General features: G+C 42.0%; 1 protein-coding gene across 6 annotated transcripts in view; it reads right to left on the bottom strand.

Moving 5' to 3' along the window:
* ABCC4 (ATP binding cassette subfamily C member 4 (PEL blood group)) overlaps positions 1-26773 on the bottom strand; it is a 282616-nt gene that overhangs the window by 33490 nt on the left and 222353 nt on the right. For 4 of the 6 annotated variants that reach the window (XM_063651057.1, XM_054446539.2, XM_063651059.1 and 1 more), the window contains 6 exons: positions 23997-24116; positions 22762-22872; positions 21750-21850; positions 20208-20399; positions 11288-11443; positions 286-375 (listed from right to left, as the gene is read on the bottom strand). In XM_063651057.1, the coding sequence (XP_063507127.1) occupies positions 286-375; positions 11288-11443; positions 20208-20399; positions 21750-21850; positions 22762-22872; positions 23997-24116 (770 nt within the window). The remainder of the gene's footprint in view (positions 1-285; positions 376-11287; positions 11444-20207; positions 20400-21749; positions 21851-22761; positions 22873-23996; positions 24117-26773) is intronic. The other 2 variants (XM_063651058.1, XM_063651055.1) reach the window with 1 other exon arrangement.

The raw sequence follows: 26773 nt of genomic DNA on the forward strand, positions 1-26773 counted from the left end.
CATAAATACAAATTCTAGTTTAACGCATTGCTAAAGACAAAACAACACCAAACTGTTTTGGACAATAGGAAGAAAATTAAAATGAGAACAAGAGAAATTTTATTTTTGGTTTTCATCATCATCAGTATACACATTTTTAGCATATCCACATCCTCAATGATCTCCTGGATGGTGAACAAAGTTAGTTAAACCACTAAGCTCCTCTTAATTTCCTGCAATGCTGTAAAGGTACATATACACATACTGATGCTAACAAATTAAAGATAATTACATTTTATCAATTACCTCTTGTAAGGCATTCCACAGTTCCTCATCCGTGTGCTCATTAAAGGGATCCAGGTTTTTCCTCATTGTTCCAGTGAACAAAACAGGTTCCTAAGTGCCCAAAACAGTCACGGTCATTACCACAGACTCTTTTTTCATTTTATTCCAATGCTAACATCAACAATAGAATTAAGATACCAAAAAATAAAATTCATGATAATCATTAATTATAGCGTTACAAATGCCTGTTTACAAAACAACATATCTATTAATGTTGCACTGTACAAAGCGTGCTCCAAAATACCTTCCAGACCACTGAACACTAACAAAACTGTTGCAATGTGCTATCTTAAGAAGAAAATGAAAAATACAGGCCTGATGTTTAAAACTGCTTTCCTGGTAATATTAGCTTAACATGAAATATAAGGATATAATTATTCAAGGGTCTACATCAAGAGAGCTATAGAAATTAACTATCAATCATGTAATACTGGAAAATATCAACAGCATGATTAAAGTTTGTGCTTCAAAGCCAAATTATTAAGTATTTTCCAATTTGCACTAAAGAATAAGTTAGGATATTTTCTCCACTGGCAAAACAGTTTTCCAAGATTAAGAATCTCCCGCCAGGCACAGTGGCTCAATGCATGTTATCTTAGTATTTTGGGAGGTCGAGGCGGGTGGATCACCTGAGGTCAGGAGTTCTAGACCAGCCCGACCAAGATAGTGAAACCTTGTCTCTACGAAAAATACAAAAATTAGCTGGGCATGGTGGTACATGCTTGTAATCCCAGCTACTTGGGAGGCTGAGGCAGGAGAATCGCTTGAATCCAGGAGGTGGAGGTTGCAGTGAGCCAAGATCGTGCCATTGCTCTCCAGCCTGGGCAACAAGAGCAAAACTCCATCTCCAAAAAAAAAAAAAAAAATCTCTCCAATGTCAGAATGGGACATCCTTTTTTTTTTTTTTTTTTTTTTTTTGGCCAAAGGAGATCTAAACAATTGGGGCCAGAGGCACCTCTACTTATGAAAGGATTGCCTCTGATTTTGCATCAGTGAATCCCCACATTATCTCATCTGTGCATCAAGGTTACCTGGGTCACAGAACCTCATTATTAACTAAGAGAGCAGGGTTACCTGCAAACCACTGTGAAGGAGGTCATAATAAAATTACATCAATTTAAATAGCTGTTCCTATTCATCTGCTTCAGGAGGATCCCACAATTAAATCACTCTTGGAATATCGGCCTCTTCCTGGATTTCAAGAGAGACTCCTGAACATAAGCTTAGGTAGGCTGTGTGAAAGTTTTCTTCTGGTAGCTGGGTGCGGTGGCGGGCACCTGTGGTCCCAGCTACTTGGGAGGCTGAGGCAGGAGAATCACTTGGACCTGGGAGGCAGAGGTTGCAGTGAGCCGAGATCGCATCACTGCACTCCAGCCTGGGCCACAGAGCAAGTCTCCATCTTAAAAAAAAAAAAAAAAAAAAACACACACACACACACAAACTTTTCTTCTGGAAGGCTCTAATAAGCCAGGCCATAAGGATATAGGAGCCCCATCAACTGCTTTCAAGCATGGGGGCAGAACAAGGGGATGCACAGATGTGGGAACAAGAGAAGGTGAGACTCTTCCACAGGTGCTGGAGAAATGCTCAACGGAACCACTGGCCTCAAATCTCAGCTGGCTTTGGGGCAGGACTGTTCCTCCTCACTTCCCAAAAGCCTGAGAAGAGAGATGAAGGTGGTAGACTTCTTTTTTCTCCAGCCACAAAGAAAAATGATACGCAGGGAGGCTCTTATCCCTTTCCCTATTGTCTCCATTTTAAGGCTGGTGAGGAAGAAATGGATGTAGAAGGCAGGCAGGGTGCCACCAAAAACATAAGTCCTCAGCAAAATGCAAAAATGGAAACGATGGTAAAATGGGCACTTCGTGTGTATAAAGCTGATAAAGTGGTCAATATCCTTTCAAAAGCACTGAAAAGTCACTGGTCACATGATGTTTCCGAATTACCAAATGGTACTGAAAAATTCCAAGAGTCACATGTAAGGTCTGTCTTAAAAGTACCGAGTTGAAGACCAAAACCTGAACAACCATCTAAACAATGGTGAGAATTTCTTGTGAGGGGAATAACCATCATTCTGGTTATTTCAGAACCAGACTTGACTTACTCTTTGTAATTATCAACTCTAAAATTCCAACCTCTGCCTCCCAGGTCCAAGAGGTCATTCCTCTCGCTTTCCTTGTTTGAATGAGGTATACAGAAACAATGTGGCCAGGAGAGGGGTGGCTGCAACTCCTTCCTCTCTCTCTTTGATGTTCCTCCTCCTCTCCACAAGGCCCTAAACTGAGGGCACAATTCCGTTCAGTGGCCACAACCCAGAGACTCTTTGAGGATATGTGTTTGAGGAGATAAAGGAGCTAAGAGGGGAATGGGTTAAGAAATGGGCTTTGAGCCTATTTAGAGCTGTGAGACGCAGTTCTTTGCTTATAACAAGTCCATTACCTTGCCTATGACGGCCTATGTTACCTGAACATTTTTTTCCTTCTGGATCCTCTCCTAGAGAAAAATCACACCCATTACCAGGTCTAGGGTTTGACTGAGGGTCTGCCTAGGTTTTCACAGTATGCTCTAGAGAGATGATACCTAAGCTAATCTATGAACAAATTTCTTCGCATTTTAAAGACTGATTGTTCTGTCTCTGTTGAGTGATGAAAGGGCTCATAGTATTAGCATGTTTCAGAATAGCGGTTTTGGTGGCTCAAAAGAACAGGCATATGAATATACAATTCAAGTCCAATCAGCCTGTCTTCCATAATCCAGGGCCCCTTGTCTGTCACCTTCCTTACTTTCTTCCTTTAGGAGGGAAACCCCTTTAAATGGTTGAATCCCTCCGAAGACCAGGGGGAAGGATTAAAGTGTGATTCTTCACAGGACCTTGAGTTGCTCAATTCGAGCCAACAATGTCTGCAGCTACTTTGGGCTGAGCTCTAAACCTTGACCTCAGATACTCTGCAGGACCTATGGAGGCTCTGCTAATTATCACCAACCATCATTATTGGCTTTTTTTTTTTTTTTGTTAAAAAAGCCAAAATTTAAGATTAAGCATTTCCCACTGCCATAAAGGTTCCTGCTTAAATCCGTACTATCAATTTAAAGGAAAATATTAAGCAATTATTTATGTTTAGTTAGCAGCATTACACAGAAGAAAATAGTTTAGTAAATAAGAATATTTTTCTTTGTTATGACATACCAAATACAGATTTCATAATGAGTAAAATTTCAATCAAAACTTGTTGAATGAGAATGATTTAATAAAACATTAACTGATTGAACCTATATTTTTCTTTAAAACCAGCAGGTAATTTGTTAACAATGTCTGTTTTAATATGCCAATGTGTTTTATACATGGTGTTCATTTTGGTTTCTAATTCTGCTTTCATCCACTTGCCAAATAAGAAACAATTATATTATCTTCAAAAGGTAATAAAAGTGCTCATCGTAGTCACATACTGCAAGAGCAGATAAGAGTCAAATTAATTATCATTTCTGATAGATATTATTATTTAAAGTACCCTCCTCCATATAATGAAGTTAGTAAACTAATCTTATAAATAAGTGTTGTAAAAACGTTTGCAGGCAGAACATTTCAGAGTAGAGATTTACGGTAGACATACAATCTTCATGTAAAATATAAAAGATTTAGTAGCCTAAGTACATATTTATTGATGGTATATATTTTAAAATGTCATTTAGTATGAGTTTTAACCTCCATTGTTAGCAAAACCAATGCTCTGTTCAATGTATTATTTTAAATGAAGCACTAGATCAAACCTGTTTTTCATTAGGGTTTAAAGGTCATACTTTTTAAAAATCTTTGTGCCATACTGAGTAGTAATTTTGTCCTCATTACTCACATAAGACAAGTTGATATTAAACATGTGACCAGGCTGGGTGTGGTGGCTCATGCCTGTAATCCCAGCACTCTGGGAGGCCGAGGCAGGTGGTTCACTGGTGGTCAGAAGTTCAAGAGCAGCCTGGCCAACATGGTGAAATCCCATCTCTATTAAAAATACAAAAATTAGCCAGGCAGGGTGGGGTGCGCCTGTAATTCCACCTACTCGGGAGGCTGAGACAGGACAATCACTGGAACCCAGGAGGTGGAGGTTGCAGTGAGCCAAGATAGCACCACTGCACTGCAGCCTGGGAGACAGAGCAAGACTCTGTCTCAAAACAACAACAGCAAAAAAAAACCCACCATGTGACCTAAAAATGGCCACTCTGAATCAAAGCATTTAGTGCAGTAAATTGATAATCCCTCAGCAGGACTGCAAGACTGAAAATTACAGTCTTCCTAGAGCTTTCATATAAACTTCTGGAAGACAAGCCTCTCATTATCTCAAAAAGAAACTCTATCCACCAACCTTCAGACACTTAAAACGACCTGGGACCAAGACAAAAATCGCATGGGGAGTTACAAACCAGCAGGACAAAGCACAATACTTTACCCTAATCTTGTCCCAAACCAGGAAACTTCCCTCTCTTAAAATATACACTGCACAGTAGCTAGCCACGACTGCTGCTGCCTGGTGTCCTCAGAGCTATGTGTGCACTTCAAATCCTAAAGACCTTGATTAAGGGCAGCTCATCTCCCTGTGTCAAGAATCAGGGAATCACCTGAAGTCACTTTAAATCTTGGTTTCCCTTCTTTTTTAAAAAAACCCTGTAGCCTCTGAATGAACTGATCATCATCCATTTTCAGAAGAAAAGAACATTGTTCGCCAACAAAGGAAAAAGAATTTAAGTCGTGTAAAGTCTTCTTTAGAAACAAAAAGGTCACCAGCTCCAGGGAGCAGTTCCATGGCCTTAATGAAGACTTCAGTGTGCAGAAACAAAGGATAGACTGCATTAGGCCAGAATCCAATTGTATTTCTTTACTAGTAACTGCATACCTACCTCTTTTCCCTTTGAATTTCGTTCTCAAAAAGAAGAAAAAAAAAAAAGGAAAGAAAATCAGGTAATAAAAAAAGAAGTCTTAAAGAGACACACTCTGGTTAACCTTTTCAACTTACTGAAGAAAATTCAGGGAGTAGAAACACCAAGATAGCAGAAGTCTGAGCAGTGGGCTGCTTAAAAACTACTTAGCTTTTGCTTTGATAGAAAAACAAAAAAGTCCATCAAATATGAAAAATGAATCCGTTTAATCCTAACAAAGATTATAGCTGTTGATGTATGCCAACCGTTAGGGTGCTATCATAAATGTTGAATTTGCATGAAGTTACTCTTTAGTTGAAAACATTTATTTGTGCCAGTAGGATTGGAGGGGTCTAGGAGTAAATAATCCATCCTAAAAAAAGTTTTGAAATCCATTTTTCCAGATCCTTCAGTTAAGCAAACTCTTGTCTGAGTTATAGTATCACCTTGGTGTTCTCCTTGGGAAGTGCACTTAGCTACCCTGTGTCATGAACACAAAGGAAGCATACATTTCAGCTAACTATTCTGTTTAGGGAAATTATTTAGGAAGTACTTTCACTGTTTGCTTCTTCCTGAAATTTTGAATACAAATTGAGGGGTACTTTCTTAAGAATTCAGTATTTCTTTTTTTGAGACAGAGTCTCCCTCTGTCGCCAGGCTGGAGTGCAGTGGCACAATCTCAGCTCACGGCAACCTCTGCCTCTGGGGTTCAAGCGATTCTCCTGCTTCAGCCTCCTGAGTAGCTGGGACTACAGGTGCGCACCACCACGCCTGGCTAATTTTTGTATTTTTAGTAGAGACGGGGTTTCACCATGTTGGCCATAATGGTCTCGATCTCTTGACCTCATGATCCACCCTCCTCAATCTCCCAAAGTGCTGGGATTACAGGCGTGAGCCACTGTGCCCGGCCCAGTATTTGTTTCTTAAAGTGACTCCAGGACTGGCCCCTGACTGTGTATGTCATCATTTCTGTGCCTCAGATCTTTCCCAGGTCCTTACTGCTTACTCCTAACCACGAATTTGAGTTGCTAATGGTGTGGACAAGAGTGATACAGGACCCTGAACCATAAATGAAAGGGATAAGCCAGGAAGAGAGAGAACACAGAAACTCGTGCTCCACACAACCCCGGGAAGCCATGCAGGCTAGACTTGCCCATACATGGCCATTCAAAGAAACAGCACTTGGTTCTGCTTTTGCTGTGTTTGCTCCAAACTTCCTAGATTCCCTACATCAGGGTGTGGTGACACAAGCCATTTGGCTTTCCACTCACTTCTGAGGAAGAGGGGTGTATGCTTTCTGCACTGCAGACCAGTAACCTTCATGTAACCTCAAGTCTCCGGCCTTCTCCACCCTCTGTAGCCAGCGAGGCCTTGGAAGAAAAAGGGCTCTGAGCTCCCACAAGGTAATGCTTGGAGGATCTTCTAACACTCATTAGCCCATGACACATAAGTGAATACACTCTGTTTCCAAAATGATTTTCTTTTAGTGCTTAATGTCACTTAAAGTTTTGGAAAAAATAAAAATAAAAATAAATCACAAATGATTCAGTCTTTCAAAATGACCTAACTGTCCAAATGACAGACAAAGTTCAAAGAAAAGACACTTTTGACTTTGCTGTATATTTGCTCTCTTTGATTATGGTTTCTGGGAACCTTTTGTAAGTTGGGTAGACAGAAAAACAAAGGGTACTATGGGAGGCCGAGGCAGGCGGATCACAAGGTCAGGAGATTGAGATCATCCCGGACAACATGGTGAAACTCTGTCTCTACTAAAAATACAAAGATTAGCTGGGTGTGGTGGCGTGCACCTGTAATCCCAGCTACTCGGTCGGGAGGCAGAGGCAGGAGAATCGGTTGAACCCAGGAGGCAGAGATTGCAGTGAGCCGAGTGGCACCACTGCAGTCAGCCTGGCAACAGAGCGAGACTCCATCTCAAAAAAAAAAACAAAAAAGGAAAAAAAGAAAAAGCAAAGAAAAAAAATGAGTAAAATGTCTGATGAGACATCATGCTATCCAACAAACACTTACTGAAAAAAAAATTGAGTTGGATAGTTCTGAGTTCTGATTCTACTACTTATTAGCTGTTCGTCTCCAGGTAAGTTATTAATCTCCCCGAGCCTTAGTTTCCTTCCTGGAGAATGGGGCTAACTTGACACACCCTGCAGGGCTGCAGTGACAATCACTGTGTCATGAGGCTCCTTGCACGGTGGTGCCAGGCAGCAGGAGCCCGGCCAAGCAGGGCAGCACAGTGAGGCACACTGTTCTTCAAATGGCAGGTGCAACCAATGGATCATGAAATCACTTTTGTGGCTCGTGACCATCATTATGTCTTTTATATGAACCGGAATAGAATGGATATAATAGAAAATATCGGGCGCAGAAGCACGGAGTAATATCATGTTGTGAGACTTTTGTTTCTGTGCGTGTGTGTGCACCTGCACGAGCCTACGCTAAATCATGTTGCAAAGCAGAGTTCCAATTGGGGACTGCGCCGGCCAACATGGGTTTAAAGTCCCTAGGAGAGGGTTCAGGAACTCAGGATCTGGCATTGGGATTTGCCATAAATTCCATTTGAATCCTGACTCTGCTGTTTACTTGTTAAGTGGGTTAAGCTCTCTGTGCCTCAGTTTGGAAATGTGTCAAATGAGGATGACACAGAATTGCTGTGAGGACGAAGTGGGAGATGGCAAGGAAAGAAGCTAACCATGTTAAGGATTCCGCAAATGTTAGGAATTCTCACTACTCGTGTGACTTGTCTGGGACGCAACAATCACTAAAGCACTGGATCTAAGAGGGACAAGCCCCTGTTCTCACGCAGGGCTGAGAACCAGTGTCGGCTGCCTGCTCGCGAAATGCAAAGCATTAGAGGGGTACTGAGAGTGGCCAGGAACGCCACTAAGACCGGGGTGGGGGAAAGCCAGAAAACAAAGTGATAGCCTCACCTTTTGTTCCTTGTGAGAAAAACATTAGATTTCTCTCTTAGGCTTTTATTGTGCACACTTTTTTTTTTGTTTGTTGCTGCTTCACTATTTAAATTTACATAAACAATTTGGTTAAAGGAATTCACTAAGGATCACAAAAATAGAAATAGAAGTTAATGAGCCAAGTCATTCTAGAATAGCGAGTAGCAATAATGCCCTAAAGGCCTGCACCCCAATCCTTAATTAGAAATAGTTACTATTAAACATTCCTCAGAACCCAGAGTAGGGCCACAAACATGTTCTCATCTAGTAAAATCTTCACAACAAATCTGTGAGTTAGTAATTACTAGGTTTGGTTTAAGGATGAGGAAACTGAAGCTTGCAGGCTAAGTGACTTCATTGAGGTCACACTTCTATCAGGCAGTGCTGGAATAAAAAATGTGGGTCGTGTTGACGCTTAGAAGATGCTCTGAAAGATTCTATCCCAGGCAGTCTGCTGAATGATTTCCTGGGTCGCATTAAGTATTGCACAGTCCCTCTAGACTATGTTTCTTTTTTTCAACCAACATTGAGCCTTGGAGACAAAGCCATACAAAGTTAAAAAAGAAAGGTTCTCTGTTTACAATGCTTGGAGATCACGATCTACATGGATACAAAGCTTAGCAGTGTTTTGTAAGCATGCTCCCTGGACTGCATACATAGAGCATTTGGCTCAAAAGTAGGGTGGAAACTTATGGAACTGAACCAAAACCTGGTGATGTCAAGGTATATTTAGTCTTTGCTCAGATGTGCTTCCAAAACATTACTGGCAGAGCCAAGAATCATCTAATGTTACTTCTTTATTTAGAGTTCTTTTATGTACACAAGCACACAACTATTTCTTATTAAGAATTCATTCAAAGTAATGCAGGGCACGTTCCTAGAACCTTTCATCCAAGGATATAAAAGCACTTTACAGACATGCCCATTATCTCTGCTAAGTAAACTTCATTTGGCCCATTTTTGAGATGGGCATAACCAAAATATAAAACTTGAGAGTTTATACTCTCATTTTCTACTGTAAGCACTAAGTCATGCTTCTAATAGCCAGAGGGAATCTAACGTGCTAAACATTTCTTCCCATTTTATCCTGAAAGGGATACTTTTTTTTCTTTAAATTAAAAATAAAAATTGTGGTAAAATAGACATAGCATAAAATTTACCGCTTTTGCCATTTCAAAGTCAACATTTCAGTGATCTTAAGGACACTCACATTGTTTTGCAGCTGTCACCACCATCCATTCACAAGACGCTCTTCATCTGACAAAACTGAAGTCCTATGTGAAATACTGTAACTCCCAATCCCCCACCTTCCCTCAGCCCCTGGTGACCACCCTTCTCCTTTGTGTCTCTGTGAATTTGACTAGTCTAGGTACCTCATATTAGGGAACCATCTAGTGTCTGTCCTTTTGTGACCGGCTTATTTCACTTAGCATAATGTCTTTAGGGTGTATCTGCATTATAGACTGTCAGGATTTCCTTCCATTTTAAAGCTGAATAATTTCCCATTGTATGGATACACCACGTTTTGTTCATCCACTCATCTGGTGACGGACACTTGAGCTATTTCCACCTTTTGGGTACTGTGATGATCATGGATGCACAAAACTCTGAGATCCTGCTTTCAATTCTTTCTGGAAGTGAAACTGCTGGATCACTTTAGCTCTCGTTTTTTGAGGAATCTCTATAGTGTTTTCCAAAGTGGCTGTACCATTTTACATTCCCACCAACAGTGCACAGGGTTCCAATTTCTTTACATCCTCAAAATTACTTAAGAGTGATTCCAGTTGTTTTAGAGGTCAGTGCTAGGATAGCCATAACTGTACTTGGTCTAAGATAAAAATCACATTCTCCTTCCCTTCCAGTGCACGTTCTCTATGCTTCCTAATAAACAGGCATTGAAGAGTTGTTTATATCCATATGCCCAGAAAGCTCATTTCTGCCTGGGTTTTGCTCTCGTCTCCTCTCTGTGTTTCTCTTCTCCAGAATGTGTGTGTGTGTGTGTGTGTGTGTGTGTGTGTGTGTGTTCCTCAGCTCCCCTCAATGACTATAGAGTGTTAAAAAAAAAAACCCACATTAAAAGAAAACAAACAAAAAACCCAGCCATGTCTAGAGTTGAATATGTGGAGGTGTTAAAGTGAAGGACAGGACAGAACTGCGAGGACCGATGGAAGCCATGAGACCCCCCAGCTGCAGACCCCATGCCGGTGGAGACAAGGTCTGTGTTGCTCATGCCTATACACCTGGAGAATAGTAATTACTCAATGAATACTTTCTGAATTTATGTTAAATACGAACCAAAGCAATGACAAGAGCTCTTATTGTACAAATAATCCAATCTCTAGAACACTCCTTGAGAGTCACTTTTGCGAAGGAGAAGAAAAGAAAATAGGATCAGAGTCCGGAAAAGGATGGCCAATTTAACCCTCCACCATCAGAGCAAACATTCACTGGGTCTGTGTGAAATACACTACACACTCTCACCACGGTGATCGTAAGAAAGATGAAGCAGAAGTGCAGAGAGGTGGAATTCCTTCTCTCATGTTCTTCCTTGCTATTCTGTAATAACCCCCTGGTTAAAATCATTCACCAAGAGCTAGATTCTAAAAGTCACCTCAAAGCAACTATAAGCTTTTCAATTCTCACAGCCCACAGTTTCACAGAAAGCCTTTCATGGAGGTAATCACCTTTGAGAAGGTAGCTTTAGTTCCTACAGCAAAATTCCAACATTAAGACACTTAAAATCCACACCTCGCCATAGAAACTTCCCCAGTGCTAAACAAACCATGCATCATTTTGTTCTTTATGGTTATCAGTGGATAAAACTGTGGCATCTTAATATAGAAATCTATCTGGGTAAGTTATTAAATATCACACATACACACACACACACACACACACACAGAGAAACGAACAAAGCCGGATATCTGATGAAAATACCTGTTGAAAATATCTGCTCATAAAAACATTGCTCTATTGGGTAAAAAAAAAAAAAAAATCCTTTCATCCAATTTAAAAAAAGCAATAAGAGTAAAAGCAATTAAACATAGTAGCTCTTATAAAAGGGGCAGGTAAGGACGCTATGACTTGCATACCTGAGGTATGATTGACATTTTCTTTCTTAAATCATGAAGTCCAATTTCAGTTGTCAAGATCTTATCAATCCAAATTTTACCTTCGGGTTCTGACAATCTAAAAAGGGCTGAGATGAGGGAACTCTTTCCAGCTCCAGTTCTTCCCACAATGCCAACCTACAGAGAGATCCAGGAGGCAGGATTAAAAAAAAAAAAATCACAGGATGCAGCAAAACTAGGAGAAAACTTTCGGTTTTTGAAGAATTAAGGACATTCTATATTGAGTGTAGTCTAAGAGTTTCCCAACCTCAGCACTGATGACCTTCTGAGCTGGATACTTCTTCATTTTGAGGGCTGCCCCAGGCATTGTGGGAGGTTCGCTAGCATCCCTGGACCCTACTGCATAGATACTAGGAGCACACTCCCAAAATGATACCACCAAAAATGTCACTGACAAACGTCCCCTGGGGCAAAACTGCCCCTGGTTGAGATCTACTGTTCTAAAAAAAGAGTTAAAAATAACAGAATCCGTTTACTGGCATTGAAAAGTCAACAGTCTCCTAAGTGGCCCATGAAAAGACAACTTTTAAATTAGCTTTACTTGCAGGATCTGAGTAATTTGAATTTCTGAGATAATTTCACATGGATATTAATTCAAGACAAAGGTGTCAGAAGTGACATAAACGAGTATTCACTTTTCCAGAGTTCTATTATTTAAGATAACATATTCTTTGGTACAGAAACTTCCAAATATTAAATACCTGCCTATATTTTGTCTCAAAAGGAAATGTTTCAAAATTCTGAAGTGAAGATTGCAGTGTCTTAAAAGACAGTAGTAACCAGTGGCCAAAAAACACATAATGAGATCAACAACAACGCAAATAACATTTGCTATTTACGTAAGGCCTTTCATCTGCATAGTTCAAAAGGCATTCTACAAACTAATTAATACTTACAATTGCCCCTTGAGAAACATTTGTGTCAAGTATCACTCCTCTATTAAAGCCAAGACAGAGAGAAATGAAGTGCACTGCCAATATGATCAAAGAATCAATAAAATGCAGGTAAAAAGGTGGGGGCAATACCTCTATACTGTAAAAACTGGCTTTCACATGTGTGCATATAAATCTGTATGCAGAAACTGGCCTCTGCGCCAATGACCTTGCCCAACTGCAAATTTCCTGGTGGGAACTTCCCAAGAAATGACATCCTCATCATGTAGGAATCTGGAGTCAACGAAGGACATAAAACATGCCCTCAATCATTTGTTGATTATTTAATAAATTTTAAAACTCACTGCAAAAGTTTACTGGGCACTAGGTATGTGTTGGCAATGTGACATATTACCTCATTTGAACACCTACATATCTGTAAAGTCAATAATGGCATTTCCACAAGGAATTTTATCTTTAAAGAGATACATGTACAAAATATAAAAATGTAAATGTTTAAAAAGTGGCTTTAACTAATTTTATTACCTTTGGAGTCATATTCTACCTTATGGTAAATCCTAGTTTATACTTTATAGGTGGGCCATTTTCTGCACATAGGTACATCCGGGTGTGTGTGTATATATATATATATACACACCAATTGAATTTCTGAGACAATTTCACAGGGATATTAATTCAAGACAGAGGTGTCAGAAGTGACATAAACAAGTATTCATTTTTCCAGAGTTCTATCATTTAAGATGACATATTCTTTGGTAGAGAAACTTCCAAATATTAAATACCTCACTACATTTTGTCCCTCTCACACACATACACACACACACACACGTGTGTATGTGTGTGTGTGGCTTATGTGTGTTTCTCAGTAAATCAGCACATATCTAGACATAGACAAATGCTGTGTTTTTGAGAATGTGTGGACACTCATGTTATCAGCTGTATGGGAAACTGATCCATCTGTGCAAACCTGGACATTTGTAGGCCATTATTAGTAGATGGCCAGGATGGACCCCTCAAAGGTAGCGGACACTGAGGGCTGCCTACGACCATAAGACTAGGCACTCCAAACTCAGGTGAGGATATAATCAGCAAAAGGCAACCAAAGAAACCCTGGCTCTGGTTATTTCTCTTTTCAAAGTCATCAAAATTACGGTCTCCAAGTCTTTCATAAGTCACCAATGGGTTTTACCAAATCCTCTGGAGAATATCACTAATATCAGTAAGTTTACATTCATAACATGAAAGAGACACTTAGTCTTATTTTAATTGCTTTACAATTGACCCTTTTTGTTTTCCCAATTGGGCCAAGAGTGGTCTCTTTGGCCAAACATTAGACATTTGTACTTGGATCTCTTTTCACATATGAAACTCAACATGATTAATACCCAACACCCACCTCCAAACAGCTGCTGCTTCTAACTCCTCCATTTTAATCTAATAAATTCTTCCCCGAGTTCACAGGCTCAAAACACCCATCTCCCAGCTTTTCCCAACTCCAAGCACTAAAAATATTACTTGTTCTGTTTCTTGACTCAATACCTCATTTTAATTTCTGCAGCCATTACCTGAGTGCAAGGCTGCATTAACATCTGAAAAACAAAAACTCTTTTGCTAGTTATAATCAGTGCAAGTGAATTTGAAAAATAAATAAATGCTGGCCACAGCCCCAGCAATCTGACAGAATCCTTGTCACATGTTAATACCTTTTCTTTCTGAACTTGAGTGTGAGTTATCTGTGTTCCTAAAGATATAATCTCATATATTTAGGCAAAATGAGAATATGAACAGAATATTATAATGTATTTTATTATTTAATAAAAGTATTTACTTCAGTAGCTACATAATATTACAGTATATATGATTATTTATTCAACAAGCCCCTTATTTGTAGATGTTTAGGCTCCGATATTTTGCTATTGTAAATAATACCATGTTAAATATCCTTGAAGCTACATCTTTGCAAACAACCTTAATTGGTTTCTTAAAATAAATTCTTACATGTGGAATTGCTGAGGAACAGGTATGAACATTTTCAAAGGAGGCTGTTAAGTGATGCCAAACTACCCTCCAGAAATATGATACCAATTTCTACTCCCACCTGTACCCCTGCAAATTCACTAACCAGGGTGTTATAACTTTGTTTTAATCAACATTAGTTTGATTCTACAAAGTGGAATCACTTGCCCCATCACATCTTGCCAGCAGTACATAAAATCAATTGGCTTCAGGCCTTCAGCGCCTTCCCCGTGCACTGACGTCTCAGATTAAACTTCCGAAGTACAGCTCTCTGCCTGGCACTCCACACTGGGAAACCTCCTCTGCAAAACGGTCCCAACTAACCTTTCCATCCTTAGCTCCATGAGCAGGACTGAGTTTGCGGGGTGGCTGTGTGGACTAAGTGTGCACTTGTGTGTTATTCACCTGGTAGTTCATGCCCCTGTACACTCAGAGGTGCCTAATTCTTCATTCATATCAAATCACGGCATCGAGCCTTGGCATATGCCATCGTGCCTTTCACATGCATTTCGACCTGCTGAAATCCTAACCACCTTCCAAAGTCTGTTCCAAATGCATAATTGCCTTAAAATCCTCCACTTGTCCCGTCACGTGGATTTCTCCCACACTTAATGGCTGTCCTAACACCTTCTCTAACAGCCATAAAATCTGTGAACTCCTTCTGTCTTACGGAGCAGCCATTTATATACTACTTTGTTTCTTCTACTAGGCGATAGTTGCTGTGGGCAGGGCCTAGATTAGAATTAGCTTTGTATTATTTGTATCACCCGTGGTGTCCTGCAAAAGAACAGAAATCCCCCAGAGAGTTAAGCATTTAACTCAGGCTTGAAACACTTATGGGAAATCTATTGCCATATTGTTCAGGTATACAATAAGCTAGGTGTTTTAAACCTCTTATCTTGTTTAAGTTATACAACTCTAATGGTTAGGCCCTATCACTTGCATTTTGCAAAAGAGAAAAATCGAGGCTTAGTAAGATTGATTAAACTGTCTGAAATAACTGAGCCCCTAAGTGATGGAATGGGACTGAAACCCAAGTCTGCCTGCCTCTTGCCCATTCTGCTGATGGCCTCCCAATCACTTGGATAGTCTGGCTCTGTATTCCCTTGGTGTAGCTAGAAGGGAGACAGCAGGGAGAAGTGTGGTTGTGTTTAAAGGCACTGGCCTGCTATACTGGTCCTGTTGTCATACATTTAATGCATGCTATGGACATACGTGAGTGTAAGACGGTGGCTGGGACAAGAAGCTGACTACTTTGAGCCAAGACGGTACCTGTATTAGGGTGGATTACAGCTGTTGACAGGAAGAACTGGCACCCACAGAAGAGGCTGCGAGAGAAGCCTGTAGCTACGTTGGACATGGGGCAACTGGGAAACAGGCCAGACAGACCTAGTGTACTGTTTGGGGCAGTGAGACTCATTTTGATCCCATCAGTAGTGAAGGGAACTCAAATACATCGCTGTGCTGAGCTGGTATGAGGACAGAGACTGCCACTCACGGAAGGCTGTATGGTGGGATGAAAACTGTGATAGAAGACAGAGATGACTGCAAAGGTGCAAATGAATGCATAAATGTGGAATCACACAGAATTAAATTGTAATGCAAATTCATAATTTGCAGAATATAAAAGTAAAAAAAAAACCCAAAAAAACAAAAAACCTGTAGGGTGGCACTTGGCCCAGGACTATCCAGAGTCTCGTGTTTAGTCATAAGAGGGGCTGGGGCAATCCATGAGCTCAACTTCAAGTTGTCAAAGGAAGTTTCTTAGAAATCACAGATTATTAGTCATCAAAAATTGCTTACCGGAGAGCAATGGCTTTACTGCAGGGGCAGGAGTGGGGGTGGTTCTTGTCCCAATGCAATTTTAATCAAAAGGGTGGGGTGGGCCTGAGAGTCTGCATTTCTAACATGTTTCCAAGCAGAGGCAGGTGATGCTGATCCCGGCCCCTGAGATGAGCAAGCAGGCAGGGGAAGTGGGACAATCTGGCTGTGAGAGGAGGGGTTTCTCAGCAAACATTAACGTAAAAAAGGAGAGAATATATAAGAAACTAATATTTTTGCACATTATAGCAAGGTCTAGTACACATCTGTAAAAATGTATTATCCAAGTAATAGCTTTGAGCAAGGAAAAAAAATAACAAACCAAAATCAATCTACCTCTAGAGCTGAAAAATGCTTTAAAATGGCCCAGTACTCTCTAAAATGATTAAATCAACCACAAAATCATCAAAATGAAAAATGCAGTCAGTGTTTGGAATCTAACCAGGAAGCCTAGGGTGGTATATACCTCATTTTGGTTCATTCTTTTTTACTTGCTATTTCTTCCATGAATTAGAAACCTACTTAGTGCCTATTACTTTTTCCTATTTATTATAATGTCCAGGACATATGAGCAGATGAAGCAATTGAAAGAGAATGAAGCCCTGTTTCTGCTGTGTGGACACATTCTTACATCCCCGCCGGAAACAATGCCCTTCTCCATCAGCTCCAACAGCAAAGGGACTGCCTGAGATCCTGCGGCTGCAGGCAGGTGTGGAGGAGATGAACCCTGAATATACACAGGCAAAGTGGAACCAACTCACCCCGATGTTGCCTGAATACACAAATGAAGCTAAAGGTGACACCGTGTGTGAACCAGGACACAAATCAAAAGCCAAGTGGGGCTGGGTGCGGTGGCTCATGCCTGTAATCCCAGCACTTTGGGAGGTCGAGGCAGGTGGACTGCTTGAGGTCAGGGGTTCGAGACCAGCCTGACCAACATGGTGAAACCCCATCTCCACTAAAAATACAAAAATTAGCCAGGCATGGCAGTGGGTGCCGGTAATCGCAGCTACTCGGGAGGCTGAGGCAGGAGAATCGCTTGAACCTGGAAGGCAGAGTGAGCCAAGATTGCGCCACTGCACTCCAGCCTAGATGACACAGCGAGACTCTGTCTCAAAAGCCAAGTGGTTGTAGCTGTAATTCAGTCTTCAAATTCAATTTACCCTCCCACATTTTAGATCTCAGGTAATCCTATGATTTGGGGGGGTTTTAAGATGGAACAATATCAATGTGGGGATATAGGTTGTTTTCTAACTTGTACAACAGAGGTTTGTAGATAATTCATATTTTATGGCTACAAGGGAAATTTACAACGTGGCCAAACTAACAGAATGATGTTGATCAGGTAGGACCTAATAAACACATTGTCTGAGAGTAAGCAAACATCCCCCTGGCACCATCAGGAACAGAATCTGAGAAACCTTGCTTTCAGCAAGAGCTACAGCTGATGCTGCCTGCAGAGTGGTCTCCACCTTCTTCATACTCACAAGGACGCTGGGTAGATAATGAGGAATCAGCTTTTGCTGGTTCCCTGGGTATCATCTGGGCATGAAGCTGTACATTTATTTTTCATGGCACAAGGGTATCATTCATTCAATTATGACTATAACCCATTAAATGGGTCTGTGGTGGGAAGAGCTGAAAAGAGCAGTTCTGAAAGTATCTAACACTGACACCCAGAGAACGGGCTGTTGCAGGAGCTGTCGTGTGTGTTTTGTTACTGATTTCTTTGTATGTGCATATCCCTCACTCTCACAGGCACCCACCACGTGCCCTACAGCATGCCATTTTCTGGGGGCACAGAGATGAATACAAAATGCTCCCTGACTTTAAGAGACTCAGGGTACTATGGGATGCTGACCTAGAATTACAAATCATGCCATCGTGCTATCTTCTTTAAAAAAAAAATGTGGTAAAATACACAAAAGGTACTTTATGTACTTTTCAAATTGTGGTAAATAACATAAAATTGATCATTGTAATCACTTTAAAATGTTCAGTTCAATTATATTAAATACATTCATGTTGTTGGGCAACCGTCACCATCATCCATCTCTGAAACTCTGTTTATCTTGTAAAACTGAAACTCCGTACCCATTAAACACTAATGCCCATTCCCCTACCCCTGCCGCCCACCATCCTACTTTCTGTCTCCAGGACTAACTACTCCAGGTACCCACATGTAAGTGGAATCTTATAGCACCGTCCTTAGGTGTCTGGCCTAGTTCACTCAGCATAGTGTCCTCAGGGCTCATCCATGTCACAGCATGTGTCACAATCACCTTCTTTTTAAGTCTGGATAATATTCCATTATGCGTGTGTATCACATTTTGTTTTTCCATTCCTCAGTCAATGGACACTTGGGCTGCTTCCACCTACTGCTCACTGCAAATAATGCTGTTATGAACACAGGTGGGCCATAGATGTTATATTAAAGAATCTGGCCAGGCATGGTGGCTCATGCCTGTAATCCCAGGCATGATTTGGGAGGCTAAGGTGGGTGGATCACTTTAGCTCAGGAGTTCAAGACCAGCCATGGCCAACATGGTAAAACCTGGTCTCTACTAAAAATTCAAAAATGAGTTTGGTGTGGTGGTGCACACCTATAATCCCAGCTACTTGGGAGGTTGAAGCAGGAAAATCACTCGAACCTGGGAGGTGGAGGTTGCAGTGTGCCGGGAATGTGACATTGCACTCCAGCCTGGGCGACAGAGCAAGACTCTGTCTCGAAAAAAGAATCTATAAGATGATGTGGAGAATATAGTTTCAAAGAGGCAGAGATGTTTGAACTGACTGAAAAAGGGTGCACACTAAGAGCAAGGCAGACAGGTGCTTGGGGAGAAGGAGGGCACCCTGAGTACAGGGGCTGTGTGTCCATATTGGGAGCTGTAAGGAGAGGGGTGGGAAGGGGAAGAGATTCTACTGTCTTATTTGTTCTGATTTAGTTCCTTCAAGAGGCTGTCCTAGTCCTACCCAAGGGCCCCAGGCCACATGTGAAAGGGACATTGCTGGCAGACTTAGATGCCTGCAAAACCAGCTCACAAACCTCCACACAGCCTCCCAAGTCCCTCCTTGTTTTCCTTTCACTGACTTTGAGTGAGTCTCTGGTGCTTTACTGCCTCCAGCTTGGGGGTCTGATTTCTGAGCACTGATGGGGTCATGGGATCTGGGTCTTCCCTGGGGGCTGAGAGCCAGACAGGTCCTGTCAGGGTGGGCCTGGGGCTCATTAAGGTTGCAGCAGCTGCTCACCCAGGCAGGGAGCTGGCCATGTAAGGATCAGATCTGTGATCAAACTGTTTCAGAAAGAAAGAGTTTGCAGTGAAAGGGATGGGGAAGGAAAGCAAAGCACAGGTTAAAGGAAGGCAAGAAAGACTAAGGAAAGGGCCTGATAAGGTTTGGCTGTGTCCCCACCCAAATCTCATCTTAAAGTCCCACATGTCATGGGAGGGACCCGGTGGGAGGTAATTGAATCATGGGGGCAGGTCTTTCCAGTGGTGTTCTCATGATAGTGAATAAGTATCATGAGATCTGATGGTTTTATAAGGGGAAGTTTCCCTGCACAAACTCTCTCTTTGCCTGCTGCCATCCATATAGGATGTGACTTGCTCCTCCTTGCCTGCCATCATGATTCTGAGGCCTCCCCATCTACGTGGAACTTTAAGTCCATTAAATCTCTCTTTCTTCTGTAAATTGCCTAGTCTTGGGTATACCTTTATCAGCAGTGTGAAAACAGACTAATACAGGACCAAAGGATGGAGGAGGAGAAAGGCTGGAACAGAAGCTGCAGCAATGGAGAGGAAGAGAAGGACTTGAGAAATGCAACAAAGTAAAAATCGGCAGAATTAGACATGGGAGTGTTGGTGACACAAAGCCAGAGTTGAATTCCTAGAAAAACCCATGAGTAATTAGGTGTCAAACAGAGTATCCTGGGTCACGTTAAGCTCCAGCCCTGAGGTCCGGGGCCCACCAACCACAATAAAGCAGTTCAGAGCAGGAAGAAAGAATGTTGGTATCCACATTCCATGGTTAGTTTCCAAGACAGGTTAACCTACATATCACTGATCCCCTTCACACATCCACAAGGAAGACAACAAGCAGACATAGCACTAAATCTTCTGAAACTGAGAAGAGGCAAGATGCTTTAAACAAACCTTTTCTTGTGATTTAATGAGTGCTGTCAGATGCTTCAGTACCAGAGGCCCATCTAGACTGTACATGAAGTTCACATTGTCAAAGATGATCACTCCTTCATGGGGCCAGGTTGGTGGCGGGCGTTTCTGATATTCCCAAGGTGCTTCTTTTTCAAGGTCTGTGTATTCAATCACCCTTTCTACTGAGATCATCTGAAAGAAATATGACATCCCGAGGGGTTAGGAATGGAGGGTGTCATTTATGGATGTTAAGAGACTGTCAATGAAATGTTCTTCTTTCATACATAGCTGGTTAAGGAGAGAAGCAGGAGACAGACGAGGATGTTGATGACTTACAAATTTGGTTCATCACTGTGTAACACCTTCACTTACAACCACTTCCTTCAACATTAGGTTAAAAGAATGAGAGAAATGAATGCTTAGATTTTATTTATCCACTTTTCACATCTGTATTAAAGGCAAGAAAATTTTGTAAAGGAAAAGAATACTTACAGCCACCAATCAAGAATCTTTTGCTGGCTGGGCGTGGTGGCTCATGCCTATAATCCCAGTACTTTGGGAGGCCGAGGCAGATGGATCACCTAAGGTCAGGAGTTTGAAACCAGCCTGGTCAACATGGTGAAACCCCATTTCAACTAAAAATACAAAAATTAGCCGGGTGTGGTGACGCATGCCTGTAATCCCAGCTACTCGAGAGGCTGAGGCAGGAGAATCACTTGAACCTGGGAGGCGGAGGTTGCAGTGAGCCAAGATCACACTATTGCACTCCAGCCTGGGGGACAAGAACAAAACTCTGTCCCCTCACCCCTACCCCCCGAAAAAGAATCTTCTGCTATTGAAGGATCACCTGATATAGATCAGTTAAACTGGATGATCGTGAAACCTCACTGTAATAATTACTCAACTTTTGCTCTATGAGAAGAATGAAAAGATTTTTATGTTTATTGCTTTTCTCTCTTTAGGGGAAGGTGCAAATATTTAAAATATTGATTAAAGCCTCCTATACCACCATAAACTAATACTCTTTGACTAGCATATTCCAAGAGGAGGCTTTCTGTACCAAGAAGGCACACCAGCAAAGCTAAGGCCTTCCTTCCTTCTGTTCATCACATAAGAGAGTAAATGCTAAAACTGGGAGAGGAGGAGACCTATTAATTAAATGTAAACAACCTCAAAATACTGAAATCTTCTTTTACCAGGAATGAGGAATTACCCGTTAGGAAACAAAAATAAACAGGCTTCTAAGAAATTAGCTTATATCCTCTCTAGAATTTCAGAACCTCCCTCCTACAGAGACATTTATTACATCTGAAAAAGCTTGTGATTAATATAAAACCTGCTGACATAGCAACCATAAGACTCAGAAAAAGATGTATATATTTTATTTTACATTAACTTTAAACAGATGGAGGAAGGATCTTAAAAAAATCTGTTACCAAAGATGTAAAAATAACAGTTTTAATATTTCACATAAGAATGGCTTTTATACCATTTAATGGCAAGGAGACTTGAAAAGGCAAAGAACATGAAGATAAATGTTACCATATTCTCAACTTCGGCACTTTGTCGAACACACCACTGAAACATCCCCATGAGCGTGAGGGCATAGGACAGTGCCAAACCAACCTGCCCGGCATCCAGAGCTACGTAAGGAGGAAGAAGGGAATAAAGTCAGTCTCACTTCAAACCTAAGCCTGGCTCCTTCTGCCACCTACCAAGAGGAACCTTTCATAATGTTAAAACAATTCGCATTTAATGACATTAATAGCTATACTTTTACCATTTGTTGCTTGAGATCAAGATACAATGGAGAAAACAACACTGTATATTTAGAAAAATTATTAGATGATTTTATGAATTCCAACAGGATCGACATACATTTAATTAACAGTATTACAAACACAAGAAATAATGTCATTATTCAGACATTCATTATTATGGTTTCAAAGCCCATTACATTATTCCACTTTCTACGTGCAATGCAACCACAGCTGAAAACCACTGAAAACAAAGCAATAGGTTGTAAGTGCCAATGCTTTCGAGACTAAAATACTACTCTCCTTGTTCCATTAGTAAGTATTGTAATACACCGTTGTTACTGGGGTGGTGAACTCATGCCATGCTTGTCTGGTATCCATGTGGCATTGAAGATAATACTCTTTCCTGCTGAGAATTTTTCTCAACCTCATGCACCAGGCAACTACAAACAATAGATACAAGTAGTTGGAAAGCTAACACCCAAAGCTGCACAAAATGCTTCAGAATAAATTGGTTCTCTCTTCACAACTACCAGACACTAACAGGAATGTTCAGAATCTCAACTGCGCATATCTCAACCCATTCAAAGAAAGATAAACCCATCAAGACCCAAATGACTCCTTAAATGAGTCACACTGCTGAATCCTACCCAACCTGACACAGCGTAAATGATTTCATACACTTCATTAGGACCAAACAGTATGTAGTATTAGACAAGGTGGCAAGAGTTTAATAACTGTAAACACAGCTATAAATTGTAATCATACCATACATAGTTATTCACATCTGTACTTACTTTTTGCCAGAATCAGGGACCCAAAGGCAACGATGATGACAAACATGGCACAGATGGCATCCAGACGGACGGCGAACCAGCGGGACGTTGTCAAAAACAAGAACCAAGCCTCTGAATTTGAGAACGGTAATAAGCATAATGAATAAGTAGAATCGTATTAACTGCATTGAATGTGAGAGTGTGTTTTGCTCAGTTGAGCTACAGAAGATTTTTGTGTGGAGTAGGGCAGCAAAGTTGCACACCCAAGGAACCTTTAGATTCCAGAAAGCTAAGTGATACAGGCAATATACGATACACATACGCAATGGTACGGTGGCTTTGTGTGAGTATGCATGCGAATATGAAACCCAGAAATATGATCCTAATGAAGAACTGAGAAAAGTAGTCTCATAAGGACATCCCTTGCAGTGCTGAGCGGTACTTATGTGAAGTGCATCTCACGTGCAGTCCACCCACACACATGGTTGACTGGTCCAGTTCTCCAACAGCAGAGTGCAGCTCCCAATTTACTTCTCCCACCTTCCATACTTACCAGAAGGCCCACACGCACTGACTATTGCTTAGGGGCTATATCAAAATGACCTCACTAACAGGATTTGCATGTGGTTTTTTGTTTGTTGTTTGTTTGCTACTTCTTTTTTCCTTTTAGCATGTGGTTTTTAAAGTGCCATTTAATCAGTAAGATAAAATAAAGATTGGAATGATGGGTCCAAATTTTGTAGATTTGGTAGAAATTGTGAAATTTCCAAATCGAAAAAATCTTCACTGATGCAAGGGTCAGCAAACTACAGCATGTGAGCCAGCACCTATTTTTGTAAATAAAGTTTTACTGAAACACAGTCACAGCCATTTGCCAATGTATTGACGTCTGCTTTTGTGCTACAACGGCAAAGATGATTAATCGTAACAGAGACAATAATGGCACACAATGCCTAAAACATTTACTAGGTGGCCTTTTGCAGAAAACGTTTGCTGACAGAGCCACAGGCCATGCATGGTGAGAGAAAGACCCTGCAAGTCAGTCAGGGGGCACAAAGAAGGAACGTGCAGCAGCGATTCTGAAAAGAGTCCAAGCCCAGAAGAAAGGGACGGGGAAGAAGAGGAAGATGTGCAAAAAAACAGGATGTGGGGCCGGGCCCTGAGGTGCCCGCCAACTAGCTCATCTGACCAGGGAGGTTAAGCCAGAAAAAGCAGCAGATCCTGTCCTTTGAAACCATTTCCAGAAATGGACAGACCTGAATGTAAATCCTGGTGTGCATCAAACAGTTCCTGACACCTCTCTTCTGCTTTGTATGCCCGGATGGTCCAGAGCCCCTGGAGAGATGATGATAAGTGGGAAAACACTGGACTCCGAGCTGGGGAAACAGAGACAGAGAAAACAGCTCAGTGAGGCTGGGTGCAGAGAAACCTGCGGCCTCCCAAGCTCCATGGTCACGTATCCACCAAACAGCACACGCAGGCCTCCTAGGAGGCTTCATGTTTCAAGGAGAAATAAATGCTCCCAATAGCCTGAGGGGACCCTGCCACTGCAATCTCAAGCTCCTGCTCAAACCATACCTCACATAAGGGGCCTGGAAATAAACGTCCTGTCTTCGACCACATTCAAATCTAGTTATAATTCTTTCCTTCCTAACTCAGCCTTCCAGGTCTTCCTCCTCTCCATATTCTTCCCTGACATCTCTTTGGGCAGAAATGATATTTTTCTGATTTTTGAGCCAGTAGGATTTTTAAAAACAATTCTCTGTTAAGAGTACTCACCATACCGAATTACAATTAGCCATCTATGTGTCTGTTCCCACCTTAAGTTGCTAATTTCTCAAGGGTCAGCTATAGCCATTGCACCCTGGTAACTGGATGGTACCTGGCACAGGACAGGTACTCAGTAAGTGAGCTGAACAGACAGACTGTCACTTCCCTGCATCCTGGGGAATCTTCTGTACCCACTCATGCTGGAAGAATCCTTTGTAATCTCCATGGACCTGGGTGCTGCAATGCCCTTGTGCCGTGCCCAAGGAACCTGCCCAGCCAAAATGTCTCTGAATGGTCTTAACACTGGCTCCAGGAACCGGACGGATGTTTTTATTACTGCCCCACTGAAAACTTGTCCTGATCTCTGGAGGTCTCTATGGCATGTGCCATTGCTTTTTTCAGAATCTGACTGTGGTCTCAGTGGGTTCTTCATCTCTATAGAATTTTAAGAGGTGAATTCTTTTTTGTGTGACTTCTTTTTTCTTTGGGAGCTGGATATCCCATGAGGTTCCCTGACCAGCTGCTCCTCCTCGGGCCATTGTGTTTTTGTTTGTGTGGTGTAGGTTTTTTTGTTTTGTTTTGTTTTGTTTTTAGATGGAGTTGCCGCCCCGCCCCCACCTGCCCCCGTTCAAGCGATTCTCCTGCCTCAGCCCCCTAAGTAGTTGAGATTATAGGTGCCCACCACCATGGCCGGCTAGTTTTTGAATTTTTAGTAGAGACATGCTTTTGCCATCTTGGCCAGGCTGGTCTTGAACTCCTGACTTCAGGTGATCTGCCCACCTTGACCTCCCAAAGTGCTGGGATTACAGGTGTGAGCCACTGCACCTGGCCTGTTGGGTTTTTTAGAAACAGGAATTCACTCTGTCACCCAGGCTGGGTGCAGTGGTGTGATCATAGATCACTGCCACCTTGAATTCCAAGGCTGAAGGGATCCTCCCACCTCAGGCTCCCAAGTAGCTGGGACTAGACATGCACTCGACCATGCCTGGATAATTTTTGAGTTTTTCATAGAGATGAGGGTCCTCCTCCTGACTTGGCCTCCCGAAGTGCTGGGATTACAGGCAGGTGTGAGCCACCATTTCCAGCAGGCCGTTGTGTTTCAAGCACACCATTTGATGACTACCAGGACATACCTCCCTCCTGCATGGCAGCGGACATGCGGGCTAGCTACTTTTGGGCAGGGACGAATTCCTGAGAGTTTCAATTGTCTACCATGAATGAGGCCATACTGGGGCAGGTGCATATTGGGGACACGTGACCTAGCACAATGTCTTTAGCATTCTTTTCTGGGATAAATGATTTGTGCTTTATAATTAGCAAACACTGACTTTGTTACCTGTGTAGCTCCCAGAGAAGACCCTGTTAGTAAAACATGGGGTGTCTGCGAGAACTTTTTTTTTTTTTTTTTTGAGACAGGGTCTCACTCTGTCACCCAGGCTAGAGTGCAGTGGCATGATCTTGGCTCACTGCAGCCTCAACCTCCCATGCTCAAGTGATCCTCCCACCTCAGCCTCCTGAGTAGCTGGGACTACAGGTGTGCCACCACACTCAGCTAATTTTTGTATTTTTTTGTAGACATTGGCTTTCGTCATGTTGCTCAGGCTGGTTTCGAACTCCTGGGCTCGAGCAATCAGACAGCCTCAGCCACCCAAAGTGCTAGGATTATAGATGCGAGCCACCGTGCCTGGCCAATCTATCTTACAGGCGGTGGCTACATATGTTTTATAAAATGATGAGGGGGTAGGGTGGGGGTAAGGGGTGGAGGGAGTGGAAAATTTAAGAGAAAAACTCTAACTCATTTTCTGAGTCAGACTCTTAGTCCAGCATCCTCTAGCATCCACGTGCCCATCTGTGCTAGAGCTGACTCAATACTGGTGTGCCCACTGTACACACAGACACTGCACAATTGGGGGTGCTGGGGTACCAGTGTGCCAAGACATGGAGGTTCCACATACATCAGAGTCCAGAGTCCACAGTTCCATAAGTGAAGAAGGAGGAGGCCGCCAGGTATGAGACACTAGGATTCTGAGAAGTGGGAAGCCCTGGGTTGGGGAAAGGCAGATGGAGCTGCAGATGGGTTACTGACTGTCCACCCATCCTTGGGGCTCTTTCCTGACTGATACATCTGACCGGGGGCACTAACTTTTAGGGGCCCTCTCCTGTGATAGTGCTTTAAGAAACCAGACCTTCCCTGAGCACAGATTCTCCGCCAGAATGTGATCTGGCACTTCCCTTATATCTAATTCAGGCAGACAGCCTCCCA

Source organism: Pongo pygmaeus, chromosome 14 (genome assembly GCF_028885625.2).
Source record: "Pongo pygmaeus isolate AG05252 chromosome 14, NHGRI_mPonPyg2-v2.0_pri, whole genome shotgun sequence".
Taxonomy (NCBI): Eukaryota; Metazoa; Chordata; class Mammalia; order Primates; family Hominidae; genus Pongo; species Pongo pygmaeus.